Below are 27276 nucleotides of genomic sequence, written 5' to 3'. Positions count from 1 at the left end.
AGACCCCTCCGGTTTATTTACCCAGCGAGTCTCCCTCCTCCATGTGCCCGAAACAGCCACGATGGGGAAATGGCAAGTCCTTCCCAACTCGGACGGTTCTAGGCCTGAAGTGAGAGACAGTGGGTCCTGGCCACGGGGGACGACAAGAGGAGAGGAGCTGTGCCCGTTTTCTCCGAGCCACTTACAGGAACCGAGGGGTCCACGGTGATACGCATATGACTCCCAAAGACAGCGTTTCGGAAGGCGTGGCCCCCTCGCGTGCCCTTCCCAGCCTGCTGTTCTTGTGGATCTGTGGCACATCCACAGGCAGCACTGCGTGACCAAGACCTCGTGCCCAAGCCTCTGACCCCCCTCGACATCGGGCCACCGAGGGGCAGCGGCATTTTCATGTAACACAGAATGACAACAGAGAGACGGCATTTCCAGGCAACTGCGGGCCTGGGCAGATGCCAGGCTTTGGAGGTGCAAAGGGAAGCAGGTCGTGAGAACGTGGGACCAGGCAAGGGTGTGGGGCAGACAGACCTCTCCCAGCCTTTGCTCTTCGCGGCTCAGCGAGAGAAATGACAGAAGTAATAGAACAAGCTTGGAACAGGCTTTGCTCTCTTCTGAGTCACCCGGGGACGGAGGATGGAAAATTCCCACTCTCCCTCTCCCTCGTTCCCAAATGGGAACACGGGCTGCTCGGAGAGGACAGCACAGCCTGGGGTCCGCGACCAGCTGGCAGGACACCTGGGCCATCTTGTGTGGTGGCTCGGTCCCTCCGGGCTCTGGGTGCTCCCTGCCCAGCACAGCCTTCTCTTGGCAGGCCTCGGAGTGCCGAAGCTAGTGAGCCTTTAAGGCTGGTGGGGGCGTCCGCTTGGGGCTGCTATGCAATCTAGACCTCGGGGCGGCTCATCCCGAACGAGCCTTGCTGTGCTGTGCACTCAGCAGAGTCTATCACCACCAGATAAAACTGCAGAACAGCTGCCCCAGGCCCATCACCCTCCCTCCCTCCAGAACCATCTGTGTGTCTCTCTTACTGCGGCACAATGCTGTGCCAGGGGACTTCTACCTCCCGCCCTCAGGGCTCACAGCTCCACAGGTCACAGACCTGCGCACCTCGGACCCGGAACCCGCCCTCTGCTCAGCAGTAGCTTGTCCATCCCCAGCCCCCAGCAGAGGGCGAAACCCAGCTCCAGTGACTAACAAATGGTAAATGGTGCTCAGATGAGTTCGGGGAGTGATGAAGAAACAAGGGAGGTGGAAGTCCTAGCACACACGGGGGACATCTTAGCTGCTGCTAAATAACACACTCATATCAATACATGATTGAGAAACCAGGAAACCAACACAAACCCTCCGTCTATGTCCTCTGAACATCTCAGCCTGGTAGCTACTGATCCCTGGAAAGGCCAAATGCTGATGTGCACACGAGTAAGTCGTGCTCTGGCAAAGGTCACAAGGTGTGTGCCCCGAGTCCACCTTTCTGGGGCTCACTAACTCAACCGAACTGCACCCGCTGACCCTGTCTCAGCACGATCCCTGGAAACTGTCCACACCTCTGTAAGGGAGAGCTGCCGTATTCTAGATGTTTCCAGGAGGAAAGAAGCTGAACTCTGCCCAGGAAGTGGTTATCTTAATCTGCTCAGGCTGCTGCAGCAAAAGTACCATAGGCTGCAGCTTAGACGCATGGGTTACTCACCGTCCTGCAGCCTGGGGAGCCCGAGATGAAGGCGCCGGCAGATTTGGGGTCTGCTGAGGGCCCGCTTCCTGGCTCCTAGGTGGCAGCCTCTGCTGTGTCCTCACGGCGGGGGGTGAGGGGCCTCTGGGGCCCCTTTTATAAGCACACTAATCCCTTGGGGAGGGCACCGCCTCAGGACCTCATCACCTCCCAGAGGCCCCACCTCCAAGAGCCACTACCTTGAGGATAGGTTTCAATGTCTGACTTCCAGGAGGACAGGGGCGCTGCGTGCCCAGCTGGAAAGAGCAGCTGGGTTTGCAGCCAGCGGAGCTAGGTGGGGATCTGGGCCGTTCCCCAGCTGCTGTGCCATCTTGGGCAAACCACTCCACTTCTCTGAGCTTCAGTTTCCTCGCGTGTCCAATTGGGATCATTTCAAGTGGATCCAGGGCTGGCACAGAATAAAGGCCCGGGAGACAGTGAGCTGACACAGGGTGACATATTTGTGCTTTCGGCAAGGAGTGTTTTGCTCACGGGACGGTAAATGACTTCACCTCACATTCTAGAAGCGTCCACCCGCCTCTTATGTGTCAGCCGCCGTGGACACAGATGGGAGGAAGTGTGAATGCTGACCCCAGGAGCTCACTTTCCATCCCACCGAAGTCTACAAGAAAGAAAAGCCACCTCCTCCCCCCCGCTCCAAAAATGAGCACAAGGAAAGCCTGTTTCATTGAACACGATGCCAACCAGACTGCGGGGGATGAGCGCCTGCTTCCCAGCCAGGTGGGGTCTGAACAGCCACACGTTACCCCTGTGGCCGCCTCAAGTCTAACCACTCACACCCCCAACACACAACACACACACACACACACGCACACACGCACACACACACACACACATTCCAGGCTCTGCTCACTTTGTTTCCACATGATGAGGTCCAGGTCCCACAGCAGAGCGTGAGCAGCCTCAACCCAACGCAGAACTGTGGCCCCGCCCAGCGACCCACACCAAACAGATCACTGGCCCGTGAGCAGAGCTGAAGTTTCCGGGGACAGTGTCAGCTAAGGCCAGGGGACCTGGCTGAGCCCCAGCACACAGTCTCTCCGGCCATTCAAGACTTCCGGCTGGACCTCCAAGTCGAATGCTTGGATGTCTCTGAAAACTGACAGCTCTCGGAGAGAGACACGGACCAGCATGTTTCTGTTCTCCACAACCCGGAAGCAGAGAGGTGCCTAACAGATGGAAGATGGGATAATGGGAGAGGGAAGAGGGGCTTGCTTACAAGAAATATAAGCAAGCTGGTATGCAACCTGGATGGACCGAGAAAGGTCAACCTTTAACGCACAGGAGGGGTAAGGCGGCCTCCCCGGGAAGCAGGGCGTGTCCCGCCTGGGAGGATCACACCCAGGCAGGAGCTGGACAGCAGCGGCTAGCCACATTGCTCTTGATTCCCAGCCCCTGGGGAGTGTGAGTGGAAGTGGCAAGTTCCACTGCTGCCTCGGCTCCCAGAACCCCCTCAGGCAAGTCCCCCCAGGCTTGATCCCCTGCAGGCTGGATGGAGATGGGCTCAGGGGCTCCTGCAAGCACACAGGCAGTGGCTCTGTGACTGCCCCACCCACCCATTCCCCTGCCCCGTTGCTTCAGCAAGAAAGTTCTTTTGTGTGTGAGCCATCGAATATTTTTAGGTCTATTTATTACAGAAGTAGCATTACCCTAATACAATCATTGCTAAATGGCCATAGTACATTTATGCTATAATTGCACATCATTTGAATCACCGCAGGAATGTCCTTTTCTCTTGATTCTAAATTTCAGAAGTGAAAGGTAAGAAGTTAAAGTTGCTGCAAGGCAAAGGATAAAAACATTGCGAGGTAGTCGGTAGTGTGGCTGTCAAATGCCAGGTTTCCCACCTACAAACAAGCAGGGTGCGCGATTCCCCGTCTGTGCAGCAAGCGGAAAGCCAGGCAGGCCCACCCCTCGGCCGGGGTCAGCAAACGATGCCCGGGGGCCGCATCGGCCTGCGCCTGCTTCTGTACAGTCCTCGAGCTCAGGATGTTTGTACGTTTTTAAAAACAGAGAAGAATGTGACTGAGACCATGTGCAGGCCGGACAAATCGTCACCCGCCGGCCCTGCCTTACAGGGTTGCTGAGGGCCACCACAGTGCAGGCCAGTGCCTGGCTCAAAGGAAGCAAGCAAGACAAAGTGATGCATGCACACAGCCATTAGTGTTTTCAAAAATCAACTGCCACGTGACGGGTTCCTCATTTCCTCTAGGTGAACAGTCTCCCCTTCCCTCCCAGAAACAACAGACAAACATCTTGATTATTATTACGGACACAAGCTCTTTCAAATGAAAAGTTGCTGGCAGTTCAAGTTCATGACCGAGAGAAAGGAGTAGCTCCCTTGATAGCAAAGGGACCTGCTGGCAGCAGAACATGGAGGCGCGACTCCGTCTAACGCGTCGGGGAAGACCGCGACATTTGACGTTGTGAGTTAGACATTAAGTAGGTATGGAAAGAGAGTAAACTGACTCGGCGACAGGACTGGGCGCTGGCTGTCGCAAGGGAACACTGTTGCTGGGTAAATGCACTTGCAATGGAGATCTACGACAGGGTTCAGGCAGAGACAACAAAAGCCGGCCTTTCAGAATCCGACTGGGTGGGTGACGCTCGGCAGAACTGGTCTCACAACGACACGGTAGAGATTAGTGTTGGGCGTGACTGGTGTCACCGAGACAGCGTTTCCCAGAGGAGGTCTGTGCACACGGGACCCTGGGACACCAAGGGCACGTGTGCCTGTCCCAGGGGGACGTCCCAAGCTGGGACGTCAGGAAGGCAGGCGCAGCACACACTCCTGGAGTCACAACGCGCCGCAGCACTGCAGGGCCCGGGTGACCGTCTAGCCCACGACAGTTTCCTCCCACACCGTGCGGTGACATCGCGGAGCATCAGCACTCGGCAGGACATTCTGGTCGGGCGGCCTGTCGCGCAGCTTTCGGGTCCACATTAACGACACACCGAGAACCTGGGCTTCCCTCAAAGCTTCTGAAGTTCTCGTTTTACAAACACACACTTTTAACAGAATTGAAAAGCTGCAGTCTTTCCTTTATAACCAGATACTCGCAAGATTCCTCGAGAGCTTATAAAACTCAGGTTTGGCAGGAAAATCTCAGTTTAAAGATACCCTGTCCACTCACCAATGTCAGAAGTTTCAGCAGAGCAAATTTTTGATCAGAAGAGACGGGAGACATTCTGCGACAGGGCCTGGCAGGGCCTCTGTCCTGGGACGAACTCGGCCAGGCCCTTCATGTGGTGTTCCCGGAGGAGTTCCATTTATTAATCATTGTATATATGTATAAAAAAAAATCTTGGCTTTCATTGGAAGAGAAAAGAAGTTACTATATCCAAATATTTAATATTTTAACATTGCAAAAGTTCTACTTTTATAACAGGGTTTTTCTTAAATGGAGAAAACTTTGGAAAAATTTTAAAAAGAAACTTATGATTTATTAGAGTACAGGTTCCAAAACCACATTTTTAGAAAAATATAAAGTGCCCAAATACCACTTACACAGGTGACAGAGGCCTCCTGGAGCCAGATGAAGCATCCGTGAAGAAACATTTAAAAACAGTCTAGATACATATTTACACGGGTCACTAAAGGGAAAACCATCTTATCTTTCTTGGCTTTGATGTTACTCTACGAGAAAAGGAAGTCAAACCGGAAAAACAAGCATAATTCTCAGCATGCTCCACGGTTTCTTTGTAATGCATCTGGTTAACATTTACTCCACACTTTCTCATTTTCACCTTTAAATGTGAGTAGTGTGAAAGCCCCCGGCCTCAGGCAGGCGGGTGCTGTGAGTGGTCACAATTTCAAATGCAAGTCCTAATGGTCTGACTGTGGATTTGATGAGGACCATGGATACCGGGTGATAGCGAGTTCAGGCTGGAAGGGGCCGGCTGGCCAAATCGCCATCTTTTTCTAATAAATGCGTATTAACTCAGCCGTCACTTGCTAGAGTCTTGGGTAGCTTCCCCAAACCTCAGTCACCTCAGGGCTTATTAAGGACCAATGGAAGGCAGTCATCCAACATGGTATGAAAATCCTGCACTCAAATGAGCACAGGCAGCAAGAGTGACTGGATCCCTGCCCTCCAGAGCCTCAGGCATTAGATCAACTGGATTCTCAAACTTAGAGAGTGATGTCCATCATGAGGCCCTAACTCCAGACACCAGCCTCGATTGGTGAACTACAAGACTAGCTGGCAGGAGACCTGGCGGCTGTGGTGGGAGTTCCAGAGCTGCACAGAGTGGAACTGTCAGTGCTCGGTTACTAAGAACACGGCGGGGGGGGGGGGGGGGGGGGGGGGTGTCGGGCTTAGCGGTCAGATTCCCCAGGGCACTCGAGTGCAGACTTCCCCCGGCCGTCACGGCCATGGCGACGAGAGAACAGACGACACTCGTTTCTTTTGCCGTGGACCAGACGCTCTTAAGATGAAAGATGTGTTACTTGCTCTACCCTGCCACACTCAGAGAGGTCTCCATGTGACTCTCAGAATGAGGGGGGCATGGGACCTCTTTTCATTTTTGAGGTTCATTTTTTTTCTGGTTATAGAAGTGAAGTCTCATTTTTAGGTCTTTGAAGACCTCGAAGTATAATTTCTAAAAGCAAACATTTTAACATCAGATTGTACTTCCTACTATGAAGAGAAGCCATCACTGATTTAAGACCTACTCATGCTACTGGAGAGTATTAACATAAAAAAAGTTACTTTAAAGGGAGGAATAGCAGATGAACATGGAAAAATCCACCACCAAGGCCATTATTATGCATTTCCTCAAAGAATTCCATGTAACAAAGTGGAAAACTAATGGTTCATAGCGACAGGAGCGTAAATCCAAGAGGGAAAACTGTTATTCTTCTAATTCAAATACAGACAAAGACAAGTGCCTGAAATCGGTTTCACACATTAGAAAAAATAAAGGCAAACGATTCTGATTAGCGTTACATTGCTCATCTCCAAGATGCTGCCAAGCTCACTCAGCTTCATCTCTGAATAAGCAGCTAAATTCAGGCTGAAAAGACCCATGACCCTGACTGAGGACTGCGCCTGGGCCACAGAGAAATCAGGGAGGAATCGTCGCAAACTTATGAGCCCGCCGCCAGCAAATGAAACATCCGAGATAAGTGCGAGACAGACTACTGAGAGGGAGCTAAGGAACGATTAGACGCGTGTTGACTGTGAGCCCTCATGAAGACAGAACGTCACAGACTGTCACCACAGACAAGCAGACAAGCCATGCCACCGAACAGGCCTTGCCAAGGATTCACTAGTGGAAGCGGAGAGCGACATTGTCTTTGCAGCTGAGGAGAGCACGGGCCACTTCCCCTGGTGGGAGGCAACCAGCACTCCGGGCCAAGGGGCTGCCTGGTGGTCACGTCCAAAGGGACCCAGGGGCTCCTGGAGTCCTGTTCTCCTGGAAGTAGCAGCAGCAGCAAAGGCACAATGTCCTCTACTGGCCTTTACTCTGCGTTCTCCTTCTTCGCACTGTAAATGTTCTGCACCGTTTCGTAGACAGACTCCAGATCCTCCGGGTAGCGGAGCTCCAGCTCTGCGTTCGGGATGTAGTGGGTACCAGTAAACTCTGAGAAATAGCGTCCGACATCGGGGTGCGAGATTTCTTGAGGCTCCACATTATATTCCAAGTTTTCTGTTGAAAAAGAGGCACATTCTCGTTAAAATGGATTTTCTGCGGCATCTCTTATCCAGAGTACTTCCTAGCAACCGTTTCCCAGTAGCATTTTGAGGTGGAGGGAAAGGAAAGACAGAGATGTTTGTGGAATGTACAGGAGTGAACAGGAAAAAGGCAGCGAGTGGCCATGGGGGGAGGAATGGTGGCCTGGGGCCCCAACAGCTCCACATGGAAGACAGTACTTCCCTAGTCTCTGGGCAAGGCGTCTGGCTCCAGCCACGCTCCGCAGTCTCCTGGGGACGGGCAAGCAGAGACTCCCCACGTTCCTCTGACTCCATCTGACACAAATGTGAGGACAGGGAACCCTCGCCGGCTCCGGTCACTAGCGGTGACGCGTCTGAAGCCCCACACCATCTGGTGACCACTTGCGGGCCGGCGTCCGTCCTGTCTACTAGTGTGAGCCCCTCCACACGCCCACAGCTCTGTCCTCTCCACACCGCGTGCACCTCTGAAGGCGAGCGCTGCACAGGGGGCAGGAGGCCCGGCGGGAGGAAAGCAGTGTGACCTTCCACATAGACGATGTGGTTATGACATCTGCATACACTCCTGAAATCCACGCTCTCTCCACACCCTGTTCTCTATTCACTATCAGACAAAGAAATAAAAATAAGACCCCTTTAAAATGGAATGATAACAGAACAACGATGACAATGCAGGTGAGGTTTTTGTTTTTTTAAATATATTCTTATTGATTTTAAAGAGGAAGGGAGAGGGGGAGATAGAAACATCAATGATGAGAATCACTGATCAGCCGCCTCCCACAGGCCGCACACTGAGGATCGAGACCGAAACCTGGGCATGTGCCCTGACCGAGAATCGAACTGTGACCTCCTGGTTCACAGGTCGATGCTCAATCACTGCACCACAACGGCTGGGCCAGACGAGGTATTTTAAAGGCTGAAATCCTTTTAGGTGGTTTCTCCCCAAAAGACTACTTGAAAAACAGCTCTGCGTGGGCCCCCACCTGGGAGAAGCAAAGCCTTACCCCTCATGACCGGCACCAGAAAGGAGCTGGCCAGGTTGCTCTGACCGTGTTCCAGGCAGTCTCAATTCCCTGCAGCACGAAGCCACACTTTGCACAGCCTGTCACTGGAATTAATGCAAGTTAGTCTCTGCACAGGCCTGGCCAAAGGGCTCACTCACCCACAGTGCGGCACCTCACCCCAAAATGTCCTGAAATGCACTCAGGACACTTGGTCCCCCCACCCAGGACAAACACCAGGTTCCCTCACCATTACTCTTGACAGCACCCACGGCAGGTCACCGTGTAAATACATGATGGCGCATTAATTCAGTGAAATGCGGGCAGCCAGGACAATGAGCAATGTGCTGTCGAGATCCGCTGGAGGAACCCGGAGTACAAACATATGCTACTTAGAAAGTGCCTGGAAGGCCACACAGCTAGGCTGCCACATCACAAGGCATAGCTAAGGTATTTTATTTTCTTACTCTTAAATATATTTTTATTGATTTCAGAGAGGAAGGGAGAGAGAGAAAGAAACAACTGGTTTATTTAATTGGAGCTTAGTATTCCTTAGTTTGGATGTACCCCAATATCCCAGGAAGTCCTTGCGAATGACATTGGTTTGCGATAAGAAGGAACCACAGGCCCCCTGGCGAGCGTGTCCCGAGAGGAGGGACTGAGGACGGAACTGACAGGTCAGAGGAGGGTGACACTTGAGATTTTCACAATTTAAATGAGAGCACCAAACGGCCCTTGGAAACAGGTGAAATTTTACACCCCTGTCCTGATGTAGGGTCCTCACACAAGTGCCAGCGTGTGGGGTGTGGGGTAGGGGTGGGTGTTGCAGAAACTTTAGTTTGGAAATGCAGGACAGCTCAGGGAAACGGAACTAACACTTGTAGCGGGTGCACATGCACCAAGCACTCTGAACTAGAGGTTCACGTCCCACTTCAATTCCTGACCTTCCAATACAGGCAGTGACTGAAGTTCAGAGCATCTGGATATTCGTCTCCCACAGTACCTGGGAAGTCCTGGTTGGGAGGGGGAGGGGGAGGGGGCTGAGACAGTCAGCATGCCCCTAGTGGGGGAAATGATAAACATGCCAGGTGTGGTATATCCCTCCTTTAGGATTTAGGGTAACACTAACACATTGTTGGGAAAATTCCCTTGATTGTGCAGAATGAAACTGTTTGAAGATATTGTGCACGCATGTGGTCTATAATCTACCCTTCAACTGTGTTGAACTAATAATTAGAAGAGTATTCATTAATGGATTTTACCCAGGTTACTAGGATCATGGAGAAAAAGTTTGAAAATTTAGATTAAAAAAAAAGTTGTCAAACAAAATAACTTACTATAAGCCCAGCTGGTGTTGCTCAGTGGTTGGCCATCAACCTATGAACCAGGAGGTCACGGGTTTGATTCCCAGTCAGGGCACATGCCTGGGTTGTGGACTTGATCCCCAGTGTGGGGTATGCAGGAAGCAGCCGATCAATGATTCTCTCTCATCATTGATGTTTCTCTCTCCCTCTCCCTCGCTCTCTGAAATCAATAAAAATATAATTTAAAAAGTAACTTAATGCAAATAAATTTTAAAAACATCCTATATAATAAAGAGGTAATATGCAAATTAACCCTCATGCCCTCACAAGATGGCTGCCTATGACCAAGCTGGCAGGGGGGGTTAGTGAGGGACAACCAAACGACTGAACAACCAGGCTGTGTGGGGTGACCAGGCCAGTGGGGAGGCCATGAGGGGTGACCAGGCTGGCAGGGGAGACAGTTGGGGGCAACCAGGTTGGCAGGGAGGGAGCAGTTGGGGGCGACCTGGCCAGCAGCAGGAAACAGTCAGAGGCGATTAGGCCGGCAGGGGGGCGCAGTTAGGGGTGACCAAGCAGCAGGCGAGTGATTAGGAGCCAGCAGTCCAGGATTGTGAGAGGGATGTCCGACTGCCGGTTTAGCCCCGATCTCTGGGATGGGGCCTAAACTGGCAGTTGGACATCCCCCAAGGGGTCCTGGATTGGAGAGGGTGCAGGCTGGGCTGAGGGTACCCCCGCCGCCCCCATGCATGAATTTCGTGTACCAGGCCTCTAGTATTTAAATAAGTATTTTTAAAATTTAGCCTCTCAAGAACTCACATTGGCTAAATATGGTATAATTTGAGCAGAAAAGGAAAACTGTTCCAAATGATTAGAACACATTAACTAAATAAAAGTCCAGGAAGCTATGAGAGGAGGGAAGTACTGGAGGTGGAGGTAGAGGGAGGGTGGGAGGAAGGGAGGGAGAGAAGGGGTCGGAGGGGGAGGGGGAGAGGTGGACGGTGAGGGAGGAAAGTTCTTGTTTACAGGAGTGGAGGGAACAACAGCGGTAGGAAATCATCATTCTGCGATTCTCATATGATAACTTAGGCAGTGAGATGCAAGAGGCACTAACATAACCAGGATAAAGGTTACTGCGAAAGATGACATACACAGGATGTCACAGTAGGACTCCATGGGTTTCATGTTAATTGCAAAAGGAAAACTGTCCCTTAGAGTGAGTCACTATCTTAGCCAAGTGACCAAAATCCGCTTCACTGACAGCAGGACAGCGGACACCATCGGCCTCCGGAGAGGCAACGTGACACACAGCACTGATAGTAAATATTTCAGCCAAATATAGTAACAGCCTGATCTCATCAAGCCTCAGACTTAGCTTCCACAGACAACACACAGATGAGCAAACAGTATGACAAATCCAGAAAGTTAGACATTTTACAAGATAACTGGCCTGGACTCTTCAAAAAGTCAAAGTCTTGTGGAAAAGGATGAAAGAAAAAAAAAAGGAAGAATGAGGAACTGATTTTTTCTAGAGACCCAGGAGACACCACCAAACGCAGCGCATGAATCCTGGTGGGATCGTGATTGAAAAATTAACACGCAGACACGCCTACAAAGGCCCTTCTGTGACCACGGGGAGGTCGGAGTGGCGACTGACATGAGAGCCTATGAAACGGGTTCTCTGCGAGGTGTGATGCTGTAACTGCTCACGCAGTCAGGTGGCCTTCCTCTTACAGCAGGCACGGGGAGGGTTTAGGTTGTGATGTCTGCTGTGTTCTTTCAAACGGTTCAGCAAAAACTGAAAATCTCCATCTGCAGGTCAAACCAATATTGTCAAAATGCTAACTGCTGACTCCAGTGGAGGGTGCAGGGGTATTCACGTCTGAAATGCTCTTCACCCAAAGTTGTTAAAAACCACACCTGTCAGTGGCTTGATCACACACTACGCGCACCATCTCCTTGCCTGCTCTTCTGTTTGCAAACGTCTTGCTCTGTGACAAGGACCCACAATCACTTAGTGGGATCTCAGTTCTAGAGGGTAAAACTGACAGCCAGAGGGTGAACTTTCTTATAAAGTCATTCCATGCTACGACTTTAAACCCTGCATTGCATGTTTACTGAGGATACGCTGAAATGAATTCCTGAGACACTGAATAAGTTCAGAACACCTAAAGCCAGATGCCGTTTTACTGCTCCAAAAAGCCCCTTTTAAAGTTGACATAGATGTTTCTAGAAACTCACATATCATATAATAGGCACTGAAGGCGTGAGGCAAAGCCATAGGCGCTGGCCAAGTGGCGGTCACAAGACAATACCTTTATTCTCGTGACACACTCCATGATGTACAGTGTGAAATGCTTAACAAGTGATTATTGGGGGTACAAAGAGTCCACAGATCACTCAACAATTTTCAAATCATGTTGAGTTTTTGAAATAGAGTGATTTTTTTGTCACAGTTTCTAAAGTTAAATAAAATCATCGTCAGCGCCTTTGGCTGACATGGGTGACATTAAACCCCTCTTACAGCTCCCTCATTATACTGACAGGTTAGAGACCTGTAGTCTCAAGAAACAGAGTTTCTTTTGTTTCATGTTATCGTCTCACAGTTTCTGATGAATTACTACCAATTAATAAGAAGCCTTTTCTATTCTTTGATACTTCTGAGATTTTTATACATCCAGTATTTCTATTAAAGCGTTTACCAGAACATAATACTGAGTGAGGTCAAACATGCTTTAGGCCAGACACAAAAAGCTGTAACATGATGGTTACGGATAGGGCTTTGCCAAGCTGCCTGGGTTCAAATTCATGTTCTGTAAGTTAATATTTAAATGACTGCGTGCCTCAGTTTCCTCATGTACAAAATGAGCATGAGGATGGAAATGAGTTTCAAAGGAGTTAACAGACACTGCATTAGCATCGTGTTCATTTTTATTAATAAAACGGATGCTGTAAATGCCGCCACAGGCAGGCCTGCAGTAACTTCGGCCCATTAAGTGGAGGAACAAAGAAAAGGGAGCCGCACAGTGAAGGCATTTTGGTCTCTAACCTGCCTCCATTTGTCTGTCCTGGAGTGCCCCAGGCTAGCACCTGCCGGGCCTGGCAGAGGCCCCCCTTACCCAGTCCCACGCTCTTAGAGCTGGTGCAACGGACTGCAGTTCCCACCGTGGTGTCTCCAGGGGAGCACAGGAGGCTGCCAATCTCAGGAGGCCAGAGGGTGCTGGGTGGCTCTCCAATAGTGTCCATTCAATGCCCTCCAGTTCAAGCAGGCGGTATTGGGCAGGGCACAAGATGACCCTCCTTACCTGGAGGGAGCCAATGGCAATGCCTAGGAAGCAGGCACTGGGGATTTGATTGGCAAAGGCAATGACCAATCAGAACAGAAGTCAGCAGCAGCACTGGAATAGCATCCCAGCTGTGGTGATGGAGGGGGAGATTTTTTAATCCGTGGTATGGCTGCACCAGGGCATACCAGCCATGTTTATTAGCTAAGTATCGGCGCTAGGAGGTGAGCTATTGGAAATTCATGACTGTACCCACAGTATCCGAGTGCTCAAATGTGTGCTTAAAATATGCCCAGGTGTTATTAAAGGTGCAGACAGGAACTAGCCACTTACCTTGGGCTGCATAGCGGCAAGAACCATCCTCCACCAGAACATTGTAGAAAGGCTGGTGATGGCCGTGAGGCAGGCTGTGGACGTTCATGTTTCGAATCCACTCGTGTCCCATCATGCAGGTGGGGTCCCAGCCGTAGATGACACAGTTATAGCCATACCTAAGCACAGGAGCACGGAGTCAGCGCCCTGGGATCCTGGCACCTATGAGATGGTGAGCGAGGGCTTGGCTTCTCTTAAACCCCCTTTCTTACACACTGACCTGCTTTTGCTCCCCGTTGAGTCACTTTTCAGAACACTCCTGCCGCTTTTATAAACCTCTCTTACTATCAACCTAGCACTTCAGTTAGAAAATAAACTTTCTGACAAAGAGAGATGGGGCAACAACTGGTCATCAAGATGGAAAAAGGTATCAGGACCAGGCCTGCCAACAAAGCACAATACTGGTTCTGGAGAACAGAGACCTAGAGGTAAAATGCAGAACTTCCCAACTGTCTTCACGCCTCGGGATGGCGAATGATTTCCTAAACAAGGTCCTGAAAATACAACCCATAAAGGAAGAGATGGATCAATGTGACTACCATAAAGGACTGATTCAAACAGACTACCTACCTGTTAGGGAACTATTTCTTTTTTCCTTAATAGGACAACAGGGTGGCAAATGTATTTTTAACAAAAGAGAGAGCCCTTACCTTCCAGACACATTGAAATAGCTCCAGATGAAATGACATCTGGGATTTGCTTCCAGGGAGGAGGGAAGGGCGGGTGGAGACGGACCCTAGTATGATAACCAGTGGAGCTGATATGGGACATCACCTGGTTTGTTATACTCAAATCTTTTTACTGTTAGGTATTTGAAATTTCTATAATAAATTAAAAAATAGAATGCAATAAAAGAAGGAGAACACTAACCAAAACCTGGAAAAGATATTTGGCACTTATGTGTACACAGAAACTAAATCTACGGAGAAAGAATCACTATAAATCAGAAGCACATATTGACAAGGCACTAATGAAAGGAAACATGAATGACCAGTAAGCCTGTGAAAAGAGCCTCAATCGGTGTGGTTAGCAGGGAAATGCAAATTAAAACCACAAGGAAACACCCTGTGCCACTGAGGACCCGAGTGTGATTTCAGAAGTCTGGCCGTGGCACATGCTGGTGAGGAGAGGCGCTTTCAGCTCCCCGCAGCTGGGGGGAAGTAAGTCAGTGCCATCGCTGTGGACAGTTTCATTCTGTCTAGTAAACCGCCACGTGTGTACCCTGCGACCCAGCAGGCCTGTCTACAACCCGAATTCAGGAGAGCGAGAGGAGAGCCCGAGGACAATACAGAAAGGAGAGAAAAACTCTGTTGACAGCAGCTGCTCCATCTTCCCACAGAGAAGGGTCAGGCCTCTGGAGGTCACTAAAAACATTAGACCTCCCAGTCAGGACCACAAGTCCCTTCTTAAAAAAAACAAGATGGTTAAAGGCACGGTTCAGCTTGCGGGTGTTCCTGCGGTGGGACCCAGGTCGCGCTGCTGGGCATCGGGTCCCCTTCAAGCAAGTCCCTGCGGCCGCTCACAGGCCCTCGGTGTCCTCTGCAGCCACGCGTGGGCGGACGCCGTGGGCACTCACCTCTTATGCTTCATAATGAGCCCAATGGAGTAGCAGACATCCCTGTGCTTCTCGTGGGAACGGAGCTTCACCTCCACGCCCACGTCCTCCTTCTTGCGCTCAATGTGCTCTAGTGTGTGCTGCACCAGGTAACCCACGGCCCCGTGCTGCCCGGGGTCCAGGGTCTGAATGTGCTGGAGGATGTCAAGCACCTTCAAGACAAGACAGAAAGACTGGGTGATAATATTTTTATTAAGGCCTTTTCCCTGTTACTGCACTGGATTCAGCCCTACCTAGCCTGACAAAGGACAGCAAGGTGGGCCTTGAGGGCGGCCCAGGCCCCCGAGGCTGCTCGAAGCTGGCACACTCACTTCTGATCCTGGGCACTGGCCCAGGCACCCAAGTGCAACCACCGTCAATGTCAGAAATTGCCGAGAAACACGGTGGATTGGAGTCAGCGTGGGGGAAGGAGGGTCTGCCACTGACAGGCACATCTGGGTACAGTGAGCTCTCAAAGGGTCTTACGTTCTTGGTCAATGTGGGCTTCAGTTAAAAAAAATGTTATTTCCTGGTTTTAGAGAGAGGAAAGGAGAGAGAGAAAGAAACACCGGTCCACTGTTCCATCCATCATGCACTGCACATCGGCTTCACTTTTTGACACATAGAAAAGGAAACAATTTTGAGCTGCCTGCACTCATGAACTGGTTGGAAAAACAAAGGCTACGTGCCTCGATCAAGAGAGAGGATGTTGGACAGAACTGCCTCGGGACCATGATGATGAAGAGCCACAGAGAAGCCACCGAAGGGCTGCACATTCGTTCCGGACCTTACACCTGCAGAACGGGGTTCCGGAGTCCTACCGGGCATTGCCATGACGTTAACGCAGGACGCAATATCGTATTCAAGTGGGCAGGGAGGAACCACATCTACGTGGGGCTTACGTAACAGCTGCTGGCAGCAGAACTCAAGGTTATATTCTCTCTACTGTCCCAGCGGCTCCAAGGAAAACACAAATTCTGCTAAAGTTCCTACCCGCACACGCAGGCGCACACAATGACAAAGGACGGCAAGGTGGGCCCTGCCACTGGCCGGTCTCTGACACATTTTCCCTGTGAACAGGATCTTCCCCTAGTTACGGAGTCCTGGGACCCCGCAACCTGGACTCTAGTCCCAGGGCTGTCAAACTCGCTGCTTCTGATTCACAAAGGCCCTGTCTTCCTGATATATGTCATGTTGTGAAAACGAACATTTTACGTAATATAAGGTATCATTATTCCAATACCCAACCTTGCCTTCCAGACTGAGATTTTCTGGTCTCAGTATTGACTAAACACTTATTTCTTGCTGGTCACTGTGCCAACCCCATCACTTTTTTATTTCATTTAATCGTCTCAACTTGCAGGTCAGCCAGAAGAGAAAGCAGGCCTAGTGAAGGCAAGGAACCGGCCTGAGGTCACAGGTTATGAGATTGGAGTGAGGATGAGACCGGCTAACTCTAGACTCTAGTCTCACCACCATCACACCAAAGCAGGAGGAGAAGTATTTTAGGTAACTGTTACGCACGTTCTCAAACACATAAAAATGGGCAGAATGGTATGACTGTGTACCCCCAACCCAGCTTCACCCACTGTCAGCTGAGAACCCACCCCCTCCAAGAGGCCTTTAACGTGGGAGACACTAACAACCTTTATCCTCTGCAGTGAACAGCATGGGCTTTAACAGCAAGTCCTACTTACTGGGCTTGCGTAACACGTTCCTCGTGCTCCCCTCTGCAGTTCCCACCAGTCCTGCGGACCAGGCTTCTGCTCCATCCTGGCACAGCTCCCCTGCCCAGCAGCCCCCCACCAGAGCAGGGAAACAGGCCTCACTCGGAATCTTCAGTGCACAAGGAATTCTGACGCAGAGTCTCAGAGATGAGGCTCAGGGATGGGACGGTGCCCCCGCCCTCCCCTTGGCGTGTGGCTGACAGGGTGACGGGAGAGGGCCTGGTGACCCGGGCCCTGTATGTTCCCAAAGGACAGTGCTGACACCTGGGTGCCGGGCTGCGTCCAACCAATGTCTAGGCCTAGCATCCGCAGTCCACAACTTCTGGGGTAGAGATCTCGGAATAGGGGGCCAATCACTCATGACTGATACACTTTTCATGGGAAGGGCCAGAGAGTAAGTATTTTAGGCTTCGCAGGCCATTCAGTGTCTGACTCAAGCAGTCCCCTAGGTCGCTGGAAATTGGCCAGACAAATAAGCAAGTGGGCGTGGCTATGGACAAATAAAACAGATCCATAAAAGCAGGCTGCTGTGGGCCCATAGGCTGTGGGTGCTGGCCGGCTGGTCCACTGACTGCAGCTTCCCCTGAGGCTCTCTCTGGAGCTCCTGGCTCCATCCTCTGACGGCCACTGTCCCTGAGCTCTTCTATTTTGGGGGCTTCCACTACCAGATGCTGACACGTGGCCCCGGGTCCTATCAAATTCAACACACCCCAAACTCAATCCCTTCCCATACATGAAACAGGCCTGCTCTCCAACACCCACTGTTCACGTGGCCCTCCTCTGAGCCTCCCCCTCACTCAGAGCACGTGGAGACCTGGCATTTCTTACTCATTCGGGTGAAAACTTCTGAGCACCTGCCACAGGCAAACTGTGCTGAGATCGAGGGGAACAGCTCCGGTGAAGGCAGCAGCTCTGGCCCTCGAACTGACAGAACGCCTAGCGGAGCAGCACAACACACTTCCACTTTGTGAACGGGCAGCGGGGCCCATGCTGAGGGCCTGGGGAGGGGTTTTGGAGGCAAAAGTGAAGCAGGTGGAGTTGAGGGGCAAGAAAGGTGCTCCAGGCAGAGGTGCAGCGAATGCAAGGCCTGACACCAACAGGGCCGAGTGGAGGACGTGGCTGTGGCAGCGGAGTACAAAAGGGGCCAGTGTGAGACAAGAGCTTGGGCGGGCGGGTCAGGCCACCAAGAGCCCAGTGGGCCACCCTCAAGAGAATGAGCCTGGTCTTCAAGACAGCGGGGAGCCACCCAGAGGGTCCTGAGATTTTACTGAGATTGCTCTGGCTACAGCTTATCAGACAGGTTGCAGGGTGTAAGCGCAGAGGAAGGAGAGCACAAAGGGGGCCTATGCAACCCCCTAGGGACAGAGCCGTGTACAGCGTGGAGGGACACCTGGGTAGGCTGCTGGAGCCCAAGGTCCGGGCAGGAGGCAGACTCGGGAGCCAGCAGCCCACAGGTGGGGCCTGGAGCAAGGAGAGCGGGTGCGATCACCTGGAAAAGTGCAGAGGGAAAGGAAGCCTAGAAACTACCAGAGGACAAGGAACAGGCAGGAGCCCGAGAGCCAAGAACCAAAGTCGAAGGCACAGGGTGTACTGGGTGGGGAGTGGCCCCCAGCAAACACGAAAGATAAAGAAAAACAAGTATCTGCTGGATTTGGCAACAAGAAGAATGATTTATCAGAAAGGGGTCATTGGCTTCGCTGGCAAGCGCGGTTCCCAAGGTGGAGGGGTGGGAACGGATCCCCATGTTCTGAGGAGTGTGTGGGAGGCGAGGCAGGTGGCCGGCACGGCCAGCGAGCAGGCTTCAGCCATGCAGAGGAGAGAGAGATAAGGACGCAGCTGCAGGGAAATGCCAGCAGGGCTGTCATGGGAGTGCTTTTATGTTTTCTTTTTCCAAAGATGAGAGAGATCTGAATATGTTTAATGCTGACAGTAGGTAACAGAAACAGGCAGTTGAAGGAAGACATGAGGCCTGGCCGGTGTGGCTCAGTGGCTGAGTGTCGATCTATGAACCAGGAGGTCACCAACTGATTCCCAGTCAGGGAAATGGCCGGGTTGTGGGCTTGATCCCCAGTAGGGGGCGTGCAGGAGGCAGCTGATGGATAATTCTCTCTCATCGTTCATGTTTCTGTCTCTCCTTCTCCCTTCCTCTCTAAAATCAATAAAAATATATTTTCTTAAAAATATATTTTTAAGAGAATAAAGGAAAACTTAGTGATCCAAGAAAAGGCAGGGAAGGTGGACCCAGTGCACCGCAGGTTTGCCGTAGAAAACTGGAGGGATAGCTTTTCCACCGGAGATAACTACGGATCAGAGTAGGGAAGCAGGTCTGGCCGCAGGGAGGACGGCGTGCCCGTCTGTCGGCTTCTCTGGACAGTAGGCTCGGGCGCCATCCATGCCTGAGCAAGAGGCTTCAGCAAGCTCCCAGCTCCTCAGTGCCTCAGTTTTATTATTTGTAAAACAGAAAAAAAACAGTGCAGCCATAGGGCTGGGAGATGTTTGGTAAGTGCTAGTAGCTTTAAAAGCTGGCCAGCCTACACTCTATTTCCATCACAACCACAACACCCCTGGACTACTATGTATTATGGAAACCTATTTTGCTCTTCCTAGTTTAATCCAACTGAAACCATGCAGACCTTCTGGTCTCTCCAGCTTAGGAATGTTTCCCTTTCATCCGATAAGGTCAAGCAGATTCCAAGCCCTGCACCAACTGATCGAAGGCCCGGAAACTATTTCACAGACACGGACCTACATGCACATGCACATGTGCAGGGACCCTTGCGAAGCTGACCTCTGCACACACCAAGCTCTCTACCTCTGTGCTGTGCGCACACCGATCAGTGTGCACAGCAGCAACCCCCTTTCCTGCCTTCTGAAATGGCTGGCCATCCTCCAACGCCCACCTCAAACCCTTCTTCCGGAGAGGAGCACTTTCTAATCACCTCAGCATCCCCCATCCTTCCTCTTGGGGCGCCCCACAGGATTCCTGGCTAGAGTGCATGTTTACAAGGGGGAGTCCTCACTCACTGGGAATGAGCCACTTTTCATTCCTGCTCTCTGAACGGGGGACACCTTCCCCAGCAGCAAATGAAGGGTCATCACGAGGACGAGTGCTGTCCGGGTAAAGATCGGGAACTTGTTTCAGTGTCAGTGACCCTCGCTTGGCAGGAAGGCAGCCTTGGCCTCCCGAGGACTCTAGGTGGTGCCCGGGAAGCAGCATGCGAGCACAAAGCTGAGCCAGGTGGGTGTTGCGGGTGAAGCCAGAGCCCCTGCAGACTTCCCACAGAGGAGACAGTAACCTCACTCCTCGGAGATGGAGACAGGATTTATTTATAAAGAAGCCCTGCTGTGAAAGGATCACTGCACTTCACAGATTATCACGAAATTCCTGAACTAATCTACAGCAAAACGTCACAGGGATTATATATATCCTACTATCAAAACTAAGTAAAATAAGCGACTGAATCCCGGCCAGCAGGATTATTTAGGCTCTGGGAAGTGGTGGGAACTTTGGCAGAGTCTAGATTTCCCGGAACTCTTCGACCAGATCAGGCGACTCTGCTCCTTGGGCCACACATGACATCTCCACTTAGGATAGACGTCTAGAGACTTTCTTACAGACATGTCGTTTCTTAGAAACACTTTACAACTCTGAAGTTGTGAGTAACTGAGACAACGTAAATCTAAGCAAAGTCAAGTCCTTTAGATGCTTTATTTCCTCAAGCAAAGGTTTTACTCTCTAACAGCACAGCCGACAGCCCTTACCAGACTGCTCTAAACGAACAAATGGATCACTACATACTTCCCTGGGAGACATGCAGGGCCTGATGCACGCATGCAGCTACTCCTGCTCTGATGCTCAGCTGGCCTTGAGCATCGCCGCCCACAGCCTCTGAGGAGCACTTCTGACCTCACACCGCAGCCGCCTCAAAGTGCTTGCTGCGAGCCACAGGGGCCGTGGCAAAACTGGGAGCTCCCTGTGGAACAGTATCCAATTCAGGGCCTGAACTAGTCCAGCAGCGGGCCGTGTGCACATCTGAGGAGTAACTCTGCTGTCACACAGGGCGGTGGTGTGCACCCTCTGCAGCTGCTAACAGCACAGCTGGAGGCTGAGCATCCCAGGTTGGCCCCCAGCCAAATTAGGGTGACGTGGGGAAATCTTCCTTAGGGGCAGCAACAGGGGAGTGGCAGGGCAGAGGCCTATGGTTCTGGACATTTAAGGCACTGGCCACAAAGAGAATGGGCAACTCTGGGCAATACAACCAGTTTTTTTTTTTTTTCCCCAGAATGAAAGAAGAGCCCCCAAAATTTGAATGATGGGTCAAGACTGGGAGACTGAATAGATTTGTGTTTATCTCCATGTTGATATAAGGGCAAATCTGTAAGAGCCGCCTTTCAAGCTATGACTCCTTCTCTAAGGCAAGTGCAAAGCATCAAAGTCAAATAATTACCTTCTCTGGCCAGATCCCCAGGTGGAAGTAGAGCCTGGCTTGGAGGAGGAGGAGCTGCACTTGGTCGGGGTACATCGCCAGGTACAGGTCCAGTGAGTCTCGCAGGAGCTGGTACGACTGGTCGATGCCTTCCCTATGGGAGAGAAACCTTCGTCTTAGCCCGCGTGCTTCTAAGACCCTCTTTGCAAGGCTCAGGTTTTAGAAATAATTGACACAAATCCCATACATTTTCTGATTCTGATACTTCCCCTCTATTCAGCAAATAGTTACGATGGTTTTAATAAAAACGCACACACAAAAGAAATATAAATTTGACACCCCACTATGGTGATGGGCACTAAACAAAAAGTCGTGTTTCATTACGTAGTTACCTCAGGAGCATTGCATATAATGAAAACTGAATTCTGAAAAGGCGGAGCAGAGGACTTTTAGGGCAGAAGCTGTTCTGTGTGACACTATAATGGCAGACACATGTCATTAAACATTTACTAAGACCCGCAGAGGGTACAATTCCGAGAGTGAACCTGAACGTATGACTGCAACTCTGGACTTTGGGTGATTAGGTGTCAATGCAGATTCATCAATCATAACAACCGTACCACTCTGGTGCTGGATGCTGACCTGAGGAGGCTCTGTGTGCTGGGAGGCAGGGGTATATGGGGAGTTGCTGTACTTTCTGCTCAGTTGCACAGTGAACCTAAAACTGCTCTAAAAATAAAGCTTATTTTTAAAAAAATCTGCCACAGCGTACAGCTTCCTACTTTCTCCACAGCACACCTTTCCCTGGACTCCGACGCAAGCTTCTGCTTGTTTCTTATCCAAGTGATAGAAAGGGCTATGTTACAAGATGACGAAGCATGTGGGCATGAGAACTCCCTGCTCCTGAAGAGCAGCTTGGCCGTCTGAGACATTCCTATCGCTGAAGGTGCTTCCGACATTTGTGGAGCGAAGCTGCCCAAGCCCACCGAGACTTCAAGGGAAAATCACTGGGCATGTCTGAAGCCTGACAGCATGATGTCACGGGAACCCGCTTCTCTGTGCAGTGACAGCTGTAGATACCCCAGCTGTGCCACCGCGTCCACTGCTCTGCTGCATCCCAGGGAGGCTCATGACAGAAAAGTCTCCATAAGGCACCTCAGGCCCCCGGGGGCACACCCGCGGCAGAAGCACTGGAGAACCGAGAAAACCTTACCGCTTTCCCAGGCTCAAAAGGTTCCCCACCATTCGCTGCAGCACCTTCTTCACGTTGACCACCCCATACAGCGCTGCAGTCACGTGCTGGCCGATCAAGTATTCACACTCCTTCACCGTCAGCTGCCTGCCTTTCCCAAAAGCATCAATGTAGATGTAGTCGAAGATGTCCAGGTTGGCCCTGTACAAAGAGCACATGGAGTCGCCACATCTCACGTCAGAGCTAAGCAAGTCAATACTTCAGCCCCTAACAAGTAGCTCATATCTGAGACTGAATGTTAACACAGTAGCATTTCTACTTAAAAAAACAAGGCCTTGTCCGAAGTTGAGAATCTGAGCCTTTATTCATGCTGTTGAGCTCAGGGCGCTGGTATTTAGGATGAAGAGTACTTCGGCATGCCATCTCACATAGTTCTTCAGGGAGACTAATCCTAGAACCCAGTGCCAGGAGCACCTGTCAGAAGTCTGATGGCTCCTCACACAGACCAGCATGTGAATGTCTGTGGACCCTGGGCCCTCGAGGCTACGCAGAAAGGTGTGGCACCTGCCACCAGGAAGATCCTGCCCTCGGCTCTGCAGATACTCAGGGGGTCAGAGACCTGCTGAGCCTACCAGGGCCTCAGGCTGGACACGTGCTCCTGACTCAAGCCCATTGCCCTCCATGAACCTGCTCTGGCACGTGGTGGTGGCCACCCTGCAGAGCGCTCTACGAGGGCTCCTGAGACACGGAGATGGGTCTTTGTCCCAGGGACAGCTGGATTTGACCCTTGAGCAACTGCTTCAGATTTCTTCCCTATGGGAGAGAGGCCATATTAACAGCCCTTCTTTGGCAAGACATTTGTCAATGTCATAGAAACAAGGAATGTTTTGCAACCCTTTTTATGAATCTAGGAGAACCGCACACACACACACACACACACACACACACGAGCAAATGGAATGCAGCAATGTATTTAAAAGAACCCATAGGATTACATTAGATATACCCTGAGAATGATGAATTGAACATTAAAACATCTATTTCAAGCATATATATATAGAAAAACCATATGATCTTATCAGTAGACACAAAAAGACATTTTAGAAAAGAGATCTACTGCGTAATTATAAATACAACCCTTAGTGAAATAGGAACTTAGAAGGCAGCTTTGAAAATCCTAAAGAAAACACTGTCCCCAACCATCATGCTTGAGGCGAGATTTCACAAGGATTCTATTTACAGCCAAACTCAGGCGAGGGATTTGCTATCACTGACTGTTTCTATTCCACTCGGCTCCAGAAGACTGGGCCAGCACAATTAGATAAGCAAAAGAAACAAAAACAGATCAAGGCTAGGGAGAAAAACAAAACCATTCAGACAATATGACTATCTACAGAGAAAAGCCGAGAGCTGACAAGTGATTAGCACTTATCATTTATTCAGCAATACCAGGCCTATATCTAAATATTAGCCCTATCCCTATACAATGCCAACCCTAAAAAACAAATTTAAAGTGCTAGGAACAAGTCTAACAAGATGTCAAAGGGCTCGAAGAAAACATTAAAATCATTTTAAGAACATTAAGGATGAGTTAGAGTACATGTATGGGAGATATGTTCACAGACAGACTCAGAGTGGAACACTGGCAATATTTCTCGTATTAATGGATGGTTGCAATTCAAGTAAGCACTGGTGCCAATCAATATGGGGGTTTTATTAGAACGAAAGACTAAGAACAGCCAAGGCAATTGGAAGAACTTGATGGAGGTCTCACCTACCCGTTATTAGGACTAATGAGAGGGTACAAGTACAGTGAACAAGTATGGTCTTGGTGAAGGAAGAAAGGAAGAAAGGAAGGAAGGAAGGAAGGGAGAAAGGAAGGAAGGAAGGAAGGAAGGAAGGAAGGAAGGAAGGAAGGAAGGAAAGAAGGAAGGAAGGGAGAGAAAGGGCCTGCAGCCAGCTGCTGGTGAGAGACCTGTGCACTCGCCCTGCCCACTCTTCCTTGCCTTTCCCTGAGGGCCCAGCCCAGCTCTTGATGGGTCTCAATGTCTGTTTTTGGCCAGGAGACCTGGGATGCTAACAAATTATTTAATTGCTCATTTACACTGTTCATTGTAGCCTAAGAAGGCAAAATTATACTGCTACCGTAACTGTACTCAGTAATGTTATTGTGCTAAGTAATATGGTAATTGGTGTTTTAAATGCTTTATATTATGCAGAAATCGGGGTGGATTATTATACAGGCATTTAAGAATATTTTAGAGGTACTTGGGGAGATTGGTTTGGTTATTCAGGGAACGGAAATGGGCTGAAAAAAATTTTCCCCATTAATAATGGAAAATGGGTGCCTGCTATCTAAAAAAGGAACCATCAAATACATATTTAGGAACAGACCATATTTGGGAAAAAAGGAACGCAGTACATATTACTTAAGGAAAAGTACATATGTATTAAACTATTAAAATTTACATGAAAATAATAAGTATTATTTTCTGGTGGTTATCTCTGGAGAGGAAGAAGAAAAGGATAAGGAAGAATACCCAGGAAGCTCCAACTATACACGTTTTCTTTCTTCACCTAGGACAGTGATGGCGAACCTATGACACGCATGTCAGAGGTGACACGCGAACTCATTTTTTTGGTTGATTTTTTCTTTGTTAAATGGCATTTGAATATATAAAATAAATATCAAAAATATAAATCTCTGTTTTACTATGGTTGCAAATATCAAAAAATTTCTATATGTGACACGGCACCAGAGTTAAGTTAGGGTTTTTCAAAATGCTGACACGCTGAGCTCAAAAGGTTCGCCATCACTGACCTAGGAGGTAGAAATACAGACCAGTTATAGTTCTTTTCTATGTATGTGTCAGGAACTCTGCTATGTGTATAGTTCTTTTCTATGTATGTGTCAGGAACTCTGCTATGTGTGCAAAGCACTGGGGCATCTCATTTAATCCTCTAAGATGCTTCATGAGAAACTATAGTCCCATTTTACAGAGGAAGACACAGGCTCAGGAAGCAAATGTTTGAACCCAGTCTGACTTCAAATCTCAGGCCCTTTCTATTATACTGCTCATCACTTTACCAAAGGATGTCACAACTAGTCATTTGAAAGTGGTTTCAAAAAACAGGATGTAATTAAATAACTTTGCTTCTTTTTCCTCTAAATGGCACATTTAATGAGAAAATATTCTACCTACTTGATGAACGATTTCTTGCAGAAAAGTCAGACAATAGTTGAAAAAGGAGCTTTATGCCAATAGAACACCAAGTTTAAGAGAGAACAATTCATTAACCTGGACTCCACAGTGCATTTCAGTCACTAACCTTGCCCAAGAGGTCTGAGATAAGTACACGAATATTTACTCTGCACATCAATGAAGGACTTGGCTAATCTGTTCCCTCTCCCCCTCTCTTGTGTGGGGAGGGAAGGGAGGTTTCACGGAACACTAGAACTTAGGTTTCTTTAAGAGACTTTCTATCTGATCTGCTTTGGAACAAAGAGACTTTGAGAGTCACATAAGCCCCGAACCTCTAGTCCTATTCTTTAAAATTAAACTTTTGAGACAATTGTGTATTCACATGTAGCTGTCAGAACAAATACAGATAGATCCAGAGCACCTTCTCCCATCCAATTACTGAGAAATGCAGTCAAGAAAGGAGACAGGCCAAAACCAGTTTGGCTCAGTGGATAGAGCGTCAGCCTGCGGACTGAAAGGTCCCGGGTTGGGTTCCGGTCAAGGGCATGTACCTGGGTTGCGGGCACATCCCCAGTAGGAGATGTGCAGGAGGCAGCTGATCGATGTTTCTCTCTCATCGATGTTTCTAACTCTCTACCTCTCTCCCTTCCTCTCTGTAAAAAATCAATAAAATATATTTTTTTAAAAAAAGGAGACAGTCCCATCACCTCCTAGCCCTCTCTTAACCTGCCTATAACATTTCTCTCCGCAGCGTGGGAATGATGCTCAGGACCACCCACCGCGTCAGATGGCTCACCCTTCCGCGCCTTGGCACCACCTCAGTAAGAAGTGACTTGGGAAGTTGACAGGTTCCAGAGGGACCCCCAACTGCCGGGCAATGGTCATGTAGAGCAGAGACATGCTGATTGGGATCCCTGTTCTGCGGATCAGAACCTGGAGGAGAGAAAAATGCTTTAGCTCACTGGAAAGCAACGTGTTCTCATTCCTTCGGTGCACATTTCTGTCCCAGGCAGGAGGATAGATTTTGAGGCTTAAGTGGAAGATTAGGTTATTTATTGCGACCAGAGGTCTGCAAACTGCAGTCCATGGACCAGATCTGGCCCATCACCCGCTCCTGCATGGACTGTGTAAGAACACTTTTAATAGTTTTTAATGTTTAAAAAAAAGTCAGAAAAATACTATTTCATGACACATGAAAATGCTGACATTCAAATTTCCACGTGTACATATAAAGTTTTATTGGAACGCAGCAGTCACTTGTTTCGTGCTGCCTGTGCCCCTTTCCAGCTGTGATGGAGAACTGAGCAGGTAGGACATGAGCTCATGGCCCAAAGAGCCACAGCAGTTCACTGTTGGCCCTTTACAGATAAAGCCCGCAGACCTGCAACTCAAGCCCTCTTCTTCCAGAAGAAACTCAAGGCCACTTTGAGGAAAGACTGCAAGACGTGAAAAAAGAAGATACAAGTAGCATGGAGAGCAACAGAGGAGATCTGAAGAGGGAGCCAATAAAAAAGAAATGTCCGTGACGTAGCTGGCCAGAGACTTCCTCCCACCTCCCCCCAGGCCAGGACAAGAGGAAAGGCCGGGGTAGTTCCACAGTTTAGGGTTCACAAGATATACATGGAGGCACAGAGCCCATCTTGAAGGCTTTCCGACAAAGGACACCTTATGGATGAAACAACAAGTGTACAGTGGTTTCCTTAGAGTAAAGGCAAAATGAGTTGATAGGCATTGAGTGAGGAAGATGGAGCACTTGCCCTCAAAAAACGTAGGAATGGCC

General features: G+C 49.8%; 1 protein-coding gene across 2 annotated transcripts in view; it reads right to left on the bottom strand.

The window, feature by feature from the left end:
• Window positions 1–4967: 4967 nt before the first annotated feature.
• The window catches only part of FBXO21 (F-box protein 21), a 34480-nt gene continuing 12171 nt past the window's right edge, over window positions 4968–27276 (bottom strand). The window contains exons 7-12 of one of the 2 annotated variants that reach the window (XM_070400075.1): window positions 26293–26429; window positions 22315–22494; window positions 21123–21255; window positions 14930–15141; window positions 13315–13472; window positions 4968–7372 (exon numbers count right to left, since the gene is read on the bottom strand). In XM_070400075.1, coding sequence (XP_070256176.1) covers window positions 7185–7372; window positions 13315–13472; window positions 14930–15141; window positions 21123–21255; window positions 22315–22494; window positions 26293–26429 — 1008 coding nt within the window. In that variant the 3' untranslated portion in view covers window positions 4968–7184. The remainder of the gene's footprint in view (window positions 7373–13314; window positions 13473–14929; window positions 15142–21122; window positions 21256–22314; window positions 22495–26292; window positions 26430–27276) is intronic. The other variant, XM_070400076.1, reaches the window with a different exon arrangement.

This window comes from Myotis yumanensis, unplaced genomic scaffold (assembly GCF_028538775.1).
Source record: "Myotis yumanensis isolate MYYU_CA2020_CCGP unplaced genomic scaffold, mMyoYum1.0.hap1 SCAF_19, whole genome shotgun sequence".
Taxonomy (NCBI): Eukaryota; Metazoa; Chordata; class Mammalia; order Chiroptera; family Vespertilionidae; genus Myotis; species Myotis yumanensis.
Note: the sequence above shows the minus strand (reverse complement) of the source record. Positions and strands in the feature narration are given on the sequence as shown.